This window comes from Spodoptera frugiperda, chromosome 30 (assembly GCF_023101765.2).
Source record: "Spodoptera frugiperda isolate SF20-4 chromosome 30, AGI-APGP_CSIRO_Sfru_2.0, whole genome shotgun sequence".
Lineage (NCBI taxonomy): Eukaryota > Metazoa > Arthropoda > Insecta > Lepidoptera > Noctuidae > Spodoptera > Spodoptera frugiperda.
Window position 1 is genome coordinate 987872 of NC_064241.1, and position 11357 is coordinate 999228.

At 37.8% G+C, this 11357-nt stretch overlaps 2 protein-coding genes across 4 annotated transcripts in view; one reads left to right on the forward strand and one right to left on the reverse strand.

The window, feature by feature from the left end:
• LOC118269546 (glutathione S-transferase 1) overlaps positions 1 to 8030 on the forward strand; it is a 278820-nt gene extending 270790 nt beyond the window's left edge. For all 3 annotated transcript variants that reach the window (XM_050706990.1, XM_050706991.1, XM_050706989.1), the window contains exons 2-5: positions 4007 to 4151; positions 6450 to 6650; positions 7257 to 7462; positions 7571 to 8030. In XM_050706990.1, the coding sequence (XP_050562947.1) occupies positions 4011 to 4151; positions 6450 to 6650; positions 7257 to 7462; positions 7571 to 7673 (651 nt within the window). In that variant the 5' untranslated portion in view covers positions 4007 to 4010 and the 3' untranslated portion in view covers positions 7674 to 8030. The remainder of the gene's footprint in view (positions 1 to 4006; positions 4152 to 6449; positions 6651 to 7256; positions 7463 to 7570) is intronic.
• A 1-nt stretch (position 8031) lies between these two features.
• LOC118269545 (glutathione S-transferase 1) lies at positions 8032 to 11292 on the reverse strand. Its single transcript, XM_035584687.2, has 5 exons — positions 11130 to 11292; positions 9853 to 10000; positions 9320 to 9523; positions 8776 to 8984; positions 8032 to 8335 (listed from the first exon to the last, which is right to left on the reverse strand). Exons 2-5 carry the CDS (start codon positions 9991 to 9993, stop codon positions 8224 to 8226), a joined length of 666 nt encoding a protein of 221 aa, XP_035440580.2. The 5' UTR covers positions 9994 to 10000; positions 11130 to 11292; the 3' UTR covers positions 8032 to 8223.
• Between the last annotated feature and the right edge of the window lie 65 nt (positions 11293 to 11357).

An 11357-nucleotide genomic window follows, 5' to 3' on the forward strand; every position in this document is an offset into this window, starting at 1 on the left:
GGCAACGATGGAATTATAGTATTTTTCACAACAACAATTGTCGGGTCATACTGTTCTGAATAGGTGTCTCCATGTTTTGTATTGCATTAAGCCTTTAACCGCCCAGTTAAATATCAATTACTGTGCTTCTAGCGCATAAAACATGCATAACATGTTCTATGTCGCAGCAATACAACATGAGCGGCAGGGACACGGAAATATGTGTCTCATATATGCCACACAGACGGTTAAAGGGATTTGATTACAAAATTCATATATTAAAACATTATCAACTAGGTAGGTACCTACCTAACTTGCTTGATGAAGAAGTGATCTCATCTGAACAGTCGTCTGCGTTTATCTTAGCCACATATTATGTAAACGATTATTTTTTGCTGTGTAATACTACGTTGAAGTTATTTGCGTAAAACAACATAAACATTGTTAAGACTGAATTAATAAAAAACGTTGAATCATTATCTACTTAGTAACCTACGATTGATCCGGAGCTGCGGATTGCCTAGCGAGTTACCGGGGCTCCGGCTCGAAAAGCAGGTGTAGGAACGGGTTGGTTTTTAGTCAGTAAGATTCTGACACTCCCTTTGACCTCGCCCAAGGTGAGGGAAGTCATTAGATATCCAAAAATGTTCCCCCCCCCCCAATAGCTACCTTAATATAACTGATGTTTTTTTTTCTATACCAAAAATACATTTTTAATATGTCATCCAGAATTAGGACTTTAGGTTTAGGCTGTTTCTGATAAGAAACAGTTAACGTAGTGTGAAGTACCTAGGTACAAATTCGAGAAGCTGATTTGGTAACCTAGGTACTCAGACAGCTGCGGACAACGTAAAAGGTTACCGGGGCTCCGGCTCAAAGCAGGAGAAGGAACGGGGTGGTTTTTAGTCAGTAAGAGTCTGACACTCCCTCTCGCCTCACCCAAGGCGGGAGAAGTCATTGGATGATTTTCCCCCTCAAAAAAAAAAAGGTACTCAGACTCACCTAAGTTAGTGTTAACTATCGAATTCAATTAACTTTCAACGAATTAATCATGATACTTTGTTTATACACTGATTGTAAGTTTCCATTAAGTAGGTAGCTCATTAAGCACAACTTGACTGGCTATGCAAGGTCATAGAGTTAGCTAGTTGTGGCCAACTTGCCGACTGTCGGAGTCAGAGGGCGTTTTTTATTCAACTCCACTATGGAAAAAACCGGTTAATAACTTAAGTACATAATATACATCCTGCATAGTTATGGAACTTATTTAACAAAGATAAAATTGGGTTAAGCAGAAGTGTTAAGATTAGTCATTTAAACATACATACATACATACATACATAACTTCATCTTCATTCCTATCTCCCATGGGGGTGATAGGAATGAATGAATGGGGTATATAAACATAATATGTCCATAAAAAGTATGTCTTAGTATCGTACACGACGTATGTAGGTACTAATTTGCCCACTGAAACTGAAAACAATGGCAAATAAATAATATCGATACTAAGTTGTACGTACATACATGTAATTATTTAACTCATTAGCCTAGCGGCTAGGCCCTAGCCAGTATCCAATCAGGTAAAAATACGTAGATTCTTATCTACAGTTGTGCAGTAATACAAGGCTATTTGGTTCAGTTTTCAGGCATATACATTAAAAGGTTATATACCTAGGTATTACCTAATTATACTTATATCGTGCTGCTAGGCAGTTTCTGTGGTACCTAAATGGCGAAAGAAAGTTGTTGAAGTACGAAATTGTGATTAACAGTAAACTTAAACATTTATTTCATTACTTAGTTCTATTTATAACTCTCGTGAGACATACTAAATTAATTATTATGTTATCGGCTTACTCATGTATACCTACTGTTTGACAAGGAACTCGACTAGTTTCAAGCCATGCTAGAGGCATATTCATGAGCAACATTCCGCGACAATCGCCGCGTCGTGTATATAAGCTACATAGTAATTAATTTAGTTCAATTAATTTAAACTGTGAATGAGTCACACCCTAAAAACCGAAACTAAATAATGGTTTGTTTATTTTTTTACAACTTAATCTTTTAACCAATTTTCCGTTTGACCTTAAAAGCTTTTTTCAATTAATACATTGCATAGGTAACAGTCATTCCTCATCGAGTGACCTTCCCTTTTGTCGCACCAGTCAATTATACGCAGTGTGACCATTGTTTGGCTATCCATTCTCTGTGTCTGTTACTTTCATTTAATTGTTAATGGTTGTAGTATTTGTCATTGGGTGCTACGTGACTTCGTGGTTACGTGCTACAGAAGCTAGGAAGAATTTTGAAGATAAATGCTACAAGGCATGGAATCATGAAAATCAGGCCTGCCGTTCTTGAGTTTTAATGAAAAAAGAAGCTATATTTGACTTCAGGTTCTTAAACATAGTTTCTAATTGAGTCTAGCTAAAGTCAAAGCCAAAGTCAAAATTATTTATTTCAAATAGACCGGGAAGGCACTTTTGAACGTCTAAGCAAATATTGCTACAGGTATGTACTTTACCTACTGAAAAGTTAGGTAAGTACCGGTTCACACTGTAGTTCTAAATCTGACAAATAGGAGAAGAAAAGTAACTAACAATATAATAATAAAAATAGCAATATGACATCAGGTAGATACAATGTAATTTACACTTCATATCGTGCGTCTGAACTTAACCACATACCCAATATTGGTAGATTTAATCAAATATATCTACACACTCACACACTCTCAAGTACGAAGTACCTACCTATGTTTATGTATCAATCTATATGGTGCTCTCCACATAATCAATATACCAACAGATAAGGCACCTATCTGTTTCTTAATATTTATTATTTGATATGCATGCATCACTAGGTACCTATAGACATGTGGAAAACACTCGTCTTTAATTAAAAAAAGGATTATTATGACAATATTTTATCCATCAATCTAAAGACGTGGATTAACGTCCTTGCTCATCAATCTGTTATTTTTTTCGGTTTCATAATTTTTGATAAAAGCAAGTTGAATGTTTACATGTTACTAAAATAAATGTTTTTTATTATTGCTCTTACGTGTTCCTACTCAAGGACGTTGAAAAAGAAATTGACCATTATTCAACGTCCTTGGGTTTTTAGCCGACGTTTTTTACCGTTAAGTTCTTAAAATAAACGGAAGACCCTAAAACCAATAGTCAGAGAAAAAAAAATAGCCATAATATTTGGCATATCAAGTAATAACAGTTCAGAGTCTGCTAGAAAAAAGGCAAGAAAATTGATGAATATCTATAATAACTTTGGAACTTTTAGAATCAGAATATGCGGAGACTATCAGAAAACGACGTCGACGTTGTAAGCAGCTTGTTAGAACTGTTCCTACTGTTGTTAGAACCTAGGAATGAAAGGTACTGTTTCGATATTTTATCTCCATGAGTAGGCTCGCCCTAAAGATCGTAACTGCGACTGCGGAACAAAGGTCAAAGGGTCTCGATTTCCGAGTCAGGCAAATTATCGCAGAGTTCAAAATACACAGAGGCTGGAACTATGCCGTATTACCAACAACAGACTAGCCTCTGTGTTTGCGCACGCACTTGTGCACTTCACTATCTCTGTCTTTGGCTGTAGGTACCTGATTAGCTGATCTCTATTGAAATTATCCGCTGTAACACAAATCGTTTTGGAGACCATTATTGTCCATATACATACATACATAACCTTACGTCTGTCGCCCATGGGGGTAGGCAGAGACAATGGAACGCCTTCTTACACACTTCTTTCGCTTCATCAACAGTCATCAGTCTTGAAACGGGATTATGTTTATGCTATGCGTTTCCGATATTTCGGCACTGTTACAAGCGCCATGATCACGGATGATATCCCGTTTCAAGTTCTAATACTAGTGTTAGTGACTAACTTATATTAACACATTGAACGCGTCGGGTCACCGGTGACCGACGTTAGCGGAGGATTTGCCTTCAACAGTTTTCTATTGGCAGTCAAAAACTTATATTAACCGAATATTCTCCTTCCGCAGCACAATGCCCATCGATCTATACTACGTGCCTGGCTCCGCTCCCTGCCGCGCCGTGCTCCTCACCGCCAAGGCCCTCAACCTGAACCTGAACCTTAAACTAGTGGATCTGCACCATGGAGAACACCTCAAGCCAGAATATATCAAGGTAGTGTAAGAAGAACATTTGTGGGAGAAAGGGAACCGATGACAGCAGGGATTCTTCTGAAGTGGCGACTATGATTTAAAAAGTAGTGTTGATGGTGATCGATAAAAAGTTTGCTCCTGTATCTTTACAAAAATAACATAGGTTTGTCTTAGAACCGATGTCTGTCAGCCTTGTCAGTGTAGACGTATGTAGGTATATTTTTGAGTAGAGATGACGTCTAGGTAAACATGGTGTAGGGCAGAATAAAGGCACCCTCTACTTAGATGGAATGACGATATCCGAAAAGTAGTTGAATTCTTTGCTTAAATTTGAGCTCAGTCGCATGTTGTTTTCTGACTTTAGTTTCAATACCACATATAATAACTTCATGGCCTGATCACGGTTGATGACGATTCTAATCATTAAAACATTATTGTGTTGGTAATTGGTGTGTATGAGCCATGAGGTTATGAACCTACCTACAGCGGCTATTTGTTTACCTACATACAATAATAATTAGTAGTAACTGTTATGACACTGTTGTTTATTCAATCTTTAATGCCGTTACGATATCGTCCAGGAAAACCTGACACGTTAATTGACCAAGTAACAAATACTCAGAACAATTACAAGTATTTTCCTTTTTCCTTAAATATTTACTAATTGACAATTAGGTGGCGGTTAAGATGTTTGTTTTAATTAAATAAAAAACGTAACCTTCCTTTTTTGCCGTAGTCGGGTAATAAGACAGACTGTACTGGCTGAACAAAAGTCAAATCATTTATTCCAATTAAACCGTAATACTTTTGAAACGTCAGCAAAGAAAGAAGTGGCATGTGTATGTGAACTTGTATGTTTGTAAACGCACCCACGACACAGGAGAAAGTCATAACGTGGGGCAACGTTTTTTAAAAAATAAATTAAAAAAAAAACAATAGTCTGTCAGTCTGTCCGTCAGTGAAGCTAGATGTGTGACTGTTCTGAGTACGGCGTGGTACGGCTGTTAAACATAACGTCACAGGTTCAGGTCAGCTTTATTCTAAAAGTAGGCTGCACGTCAAAAGTCTAGAGTGTCTTAAGTCTAGTGAGTACGAGTACAAAGTAACGATTTCAAATTCTCATTCACTCGCCGTCACTAGTTTCCCAATCCAATACAGAATGCTAGGAACCCATGGCACTTGGCCAGCATTTCCTATCGAAGTACAAATCTAACATAGCCATAACAAATAATTTTCAACTCTAAATCCTGAACACTAGGGTGGATAATACCTTATGAGCAGTTGAAGGTCGAACTAGACAGTTCGTGATGTAATATTACTGTAGGAATTTGAGGTCTTTGAACTTTTATGAGGACGGCGTTTGTTTCCACTAGGCGATTCGTAATGGGCTTATGATGAATATTGTATTAGGTATTATGTTTTAGTTTTGGCTATTTGTATTTGTTTTTGTCATTTTTTTCCGGACTATACATAAGGATCTGTATTTGGAGCAAATAAAAGAATTGACAATGGTTTATCAATCCAGCAAGAATAAACTGTAGCTAGTCTTGCTTTGGGTTTAAAAATTATACAGGTAAAGATGTCATTAAAAACAGATAAGTAGATGGCATCTTTGAATATCGTAAAACTGACACAGCTTAATTAATAATTTAAAACCCACGTATCTAAAAATCGTCTGAATAGATATAGGTAGAGATACAATAAAGCAGATATTAAATAATATCTCGCGAAACCGCGATCACCTGCCACTCGCGCAGGTACCTTGTTCGACGAAATGAAACCGGTTTCAGTCGAAACGTTCCTAATGACGATGTTGAAACAGGAATGCGCACTGATTGAGACTACCTACTATAGTTAGTTATAATTCTAAGCCGGTTAGCCAGACAAGTTTTTGAGAAAAAGTTACAAAATACTATAAAAGAAACAGGTAAATTATCTCCAAATTGGAGATTCTATTTCGGGGAAATTACAGATAATAATGACTGCTTTTTAAGCACTGGGGAAATATATGATGCGGCGGTTTTATATAAATTAATCATTTAAAAATGCCTGCATATGTGTGAGGTCTTTTTTAACGTAAATTTGAGTGCGTTTGACCTCAATCAAGGTTACCAGAGGACGCGATTCTCAAATCCCGAAGTACGTTGCTGGCAACGTAGGTAGTATACCTGTTTGTAATGCCTCTGGTGTTCAGTGTTCAAGGGCGACGCCGATTGCTTACCATTAGGTTATCCGTCTACTATACTCGTTTACCGCCCTCTAATTCAATAAAAAACCTAAATTGACGGTTAATGAAATAAAATACTTTTTGTCTCCACAGCTCAACCCTCAACACACAGTGCCCACCCTGGTGGACGATGGCTTCTCAATCTGGGAGTCGCGCGCCATCATCACATACTTGGTGAACAAATACGGCAAGGGCAGCAGCCTGTACCCTGAGGAACCCAAAGCCAGGGCCCTGGTCGACCAGCGCCTGTACTTCGACATCGGCACTCTGTACCAGAGATTTGCTGATTACTTCGTAAGTATAATCTGGCTTTTTTAAGAAGGGAAAATCGTCTAATGACTTCTCTCGCCTTAAGCGAGGTGAAAGGAAGTGTCAGACTCTTAATGTCTTAAAAATCACCTCGTTCTTACTCTTGTTTTTTGAGCCGGATCTCCTAGTAAACCCGCTAGGTATAGCCCGCTATATATGACTAGTTTACTAAATAACGTTATAGTAAGTATTAAATTCATTTTATACAACATTCTTTCCTATATCTATTAATAGCAAGCTTTTACGAATTATTAATCGAAAGGTTGCAAACGTGACCATTAAGCTAACGATCGTGGGTTACATTTCCGGATCAAGTAAAGAAATTCTTTATCTCGGCACGGATCTCAGAACTGTAAATGGTTTATGCAAATAGACTCGCCCACTGTAATACGGAACTGAAAATAGAACTGGCAAAAATTGCGTGTTACGTTTATCTTATGCACAAAAAATCATGTGTAACATAGTTTATTCCTCAAAGAAGTCAATATTTAGTGACTTCTAGACTATAATTTTTAACGAAGTTAAATCAATCTATACAAGGACTTACAAAATACTAATTTTCGTGAAACTAATTCAATCTCTTTTCCGCAGTACCCACAAGTGTTCGGTGGCGCCCCCGCTGACAAAGACAAGCTGGCCAAGATCGAAGACGCTCTGCAGCTCCTGAACACATTCCTCGAAGGACAGAAGTTCTGTGCTGGTCCCACCCTGACCCTCGCTGACCTCAGTCTCGTCGCCAGCGTGTCTAGCTTCGAAGCTTCCGATGTAGACTTCAAGAAATACCCTAACATTAAGAGGTAAAGACTAAAACTATTTCCAAAGAAACACTTTCACAGTTCAGGAATCTGTTTCGAAGGATTTTAAGGAGTCAGAACATCTGTTAATAAACTTTTTCACATTTACAGATGGTATGAAACAGTGAAGACCTCAGCGCCCGGCTACTTGGAGGCTAACGAGAAAGGCCTGGATGCCTTCAAGGGTCTCGTCAACAGCATGATGAAGAAGTAACTGGAGTTTACACAAGAAGTTCACTCCATTCCTTTATGCAGATGACAATAATGGACGAAGGTGCAATAAGTGCTCAATTGGAAAATAAACTGGGCCCTTATTGGGCCTTCGTTCATCCAGAAAAAGAACACCAAATTAAAAAATGTTTGCACTCTATTTGGCTTCCATTGTCCAATCTTGCCATGGATTTGGAATATTTGCGTCCAATTTTTGGATAAATGAATGGAGCTCTCCTATTTCTCTACACAGCACAAATGCTGTCACTTTCACAAAATGTTGTTTTTTCAAGTTACACCGTTTTACATTCTGATTTATTTAAGTTTAGGTTATAAGGCACAAATAAAAGTTTAAAATATATTTTTCTGTGTTTTATTTTGAGTACAATACAATAGTATTATAACAGTTTCAGTCGCTTTATGTAAAATATTCGTAGGCGCTTAGAATGAAATCGATGCTGAAACTATAATGTTTTGTAAAAATGTATAAAAAAACAAGCAGTATTACATTTTTTATAAATAAATGCAAAGTTTACTTATTATTATTGAGAAACTTACAACTCAGTTTTTGCTTTGAATGAAGCTAGAAGAGCTTTGAATTCATCGATACCAGCCTGGTTGGCCTTTTCATATCCAGGTGCCGTTGTTTTTACCAGTTCGAACCACCTGCAGAGAGAAAAAAATAATAATAAAAGTAAGACCAAAAATCGTAAATGAACTTAGTTACTTGGTTGCAAGGACGATGATAGAGGAAGTTGTTATTAGAGGTTAAAGTAAACAAGTGGGTGGTTATAGTTACTTATCACATGGTAGACCATGCTTCAGCACAAAAGGGCCAACTCGATCCGAGGAGAAACTACGCTTGAGTTGTGCTTAGCAGAGTTGCTGCTGTACTTAGAGACATTTAATGATTACTTAAACGATTATGTTCCGAAAACAATTACTAAGGACTTGGTGACTCTGATTACGGCAGTTAGTAAGGTTACCGGACCAGAGACCCAATTTCCCCAAAAGGTTGCAATGCACTTGTAACCCCTGGGGCTAGTGTGGTGGGTGACTGGGCGTTTGCTGCCTTACCTCATAGAAAGGTACAGTCAATAACTTACTTCTGAACATTAGGGTATTTATCCAAGCTGACGATTTCGGTGGCGTCAATCGTGGACACTGTAGCCACAAGACTGAGGTCAGCCAAGGTCAACTTGTCCCCAACAGCGTATGTGTGGCCCTCTAGGAAAGTGTTCAGGAACACTAGAGCTTCCTCCAATTTCTTCAGAAGAGCAGCATCAGGTTTCGCCCCACCGAAGATTTGTGGATACTGTAGAAATGTCGAAATTTTAGTTATTAACTAGGTAGATAGCCACATTCAGCTATTCTTTTGGGTTTTTGATGTTTCATTGACAAACAATGGAACGGATATAGGCACATTACCCAATATTTTAAGCAGTGTGAATAATTATGACTCTCTGGTAATGGTCTGGTAGGAAGGTTCTTCATATTAAGGTCGAAAATATATGCCAGAAGCCCAAAAGAGCCTCGGGGCACCTTACCAAAGGACAAGGAATTAGGCATGATGCATATTTTTTTGTAATTTTGGCTTAATTCCTAGACAGATACCTATGTACTCTTTCATACTAGAAAATAGATACTCACGAAATATCCTCCAAATCTTGGATACAAGGTGCCCAAATCGAAGTCCAACCTCTGATCAACTACAGCCCTCGTCTGAGGATCGCTCGGGTACAGGCTGTTGTTGTCTTTGCCGTATTTGGAGATCAAGTATCTGCTGATGGCACGAGACTCCCAGAGTGAGAAGTCGCCATCAACGAGGGTTGGCACAGTGTGTTGAGGGTTCAGCTGTAAAACAAAGAAACATAGGTTTTATTATTTTTAAATCGCGGCCCCTTCATTTTCCCTGGATTCATAAGAACATTATTTGTAGATCACACAGAGAATAGTTCCGTGCGGCAGTTGAACTCGCAACACGTTACGCAGCAGCCAGTTGCCCAGCCACTCAACACTAAAAGTGAAGTCAATTAGAGCCTAGTTGACTTAGTACAATGATAGTTTTATACGATCAATTTTGATCATGTGGTGAGCAGACCGCTCACCTTTTACTTGTGGTCTAACTAGACTAGCCCACTAGGTACGTAGGAGATACTAGGTGTATGTAATAAAAATACTACCTTCAAAAAGTTCGGATTAAATTGCTCTCCTGCTCTCAAGTCGACGGGGTTCAAGTCTAGCTGGATGTTGAGGGCTGCAGCGACCAGCAGGACCAGTCGGCACGGGGCGGAGCCAGCAGTGTAGTATAGAGCTAAAGCCATTTTATATCTGTGGAAGAAAAATACGTTTTTAACTAACGTATTTAGAGACATTTCAATTCTTAGGTACATTTATTTCTTTTTATCTGGGGTAAAATTATCCAATTACTTCTCTCAGACTCTTACTCACTAGAAAAAAACCACCCCGTTCCTTCTCCTGCTTTGAGCCGGAGCCCCGGTAACCTGTTACGTCGTCCGTAGCTCCGGATACTTAAACTATTCTTTAGTATAGATTTTCTTTCAAAAACAATTGCTAAGAACTGGGTTAAGTAATCATTAATTTAAGAAATATCTTAGCTTTTGGAATTTAGTTCCACCAACACTAATAATACAATACATTTTTAATTGCGCGCGGTAGGGTAGTGCTGCAGACTGCTTGCTGAAAATACATTTAGGTACAAGCGGAATAAAACCTAAAAAAATATTGTATTGTTAGTGTAGCATGGATTTCTGCAAAGTAACGCCTGACTCTATTCTATATAATTAGTTCCACCTTTTATTTAAGCACTTACTTAAGTAACTGATTGAGGACCTTGAAGGTAAGTAACTAGCGTTATTAGTCATGTAAGTGTATATAAAATGAATAGATATTTATTTTGAATATGTGTAGGAGTACCTAATGTTTGTCAGAAATCTCATTATGACATTGTATTTTGTGAAGTTATCTTATCATCAACAGTAAGCTTGTAGCAAATACACAACGCTGATGTTTTGGTTTGAGAGACTATTTTATTAATTGATTTATTAACAAGTTTCGATTTTTAACCAGGACAGTAGAATTTGTTAAAGTTAAGCTGTACCATCAAACTAAGTACACTACAGGTACTCACTTAGTACCACTAAAACTTAACTAAATGTATAAATTGGTTCAATTATAGGTACTTAATTAAATATTCAATTCTCAATTTTTATAGTTAAGTAAGTACCTAGTTACTTAGTGGGCGTAGTTTTAAACACCTACCTACACAAGTCGATACTGTTATTATGGCGCCGGCGTCGGCTTACCGGCATTGAATCAGTCATACATAATCTAAAGTTAACAACAAAAACTAAACAAACAACTAGCCTGTAGTTCGTTACCGGTAGTTATTTTAACTTATTAATTTATAAATGTATCTGTAAATAAGTTTATCTCTTACCAATCGTGCTCTCCGTGTTCAATGTAGATAATAACTGCGGCACTGTCGATGACAAATAAATAGGAAAACCGGCTAGCCTTGACTCAATGTTATTAGCCTTTATACCCGACCAAATTCAAAAGCCACTTGATAACGTCAAATTGAGCGGGAACAAAACACAATTTGACAGTCATTGTGACTTTTTAATTTGGTCGAGTGTGCAGCTTTATGCAATAAAGTACATTTCGG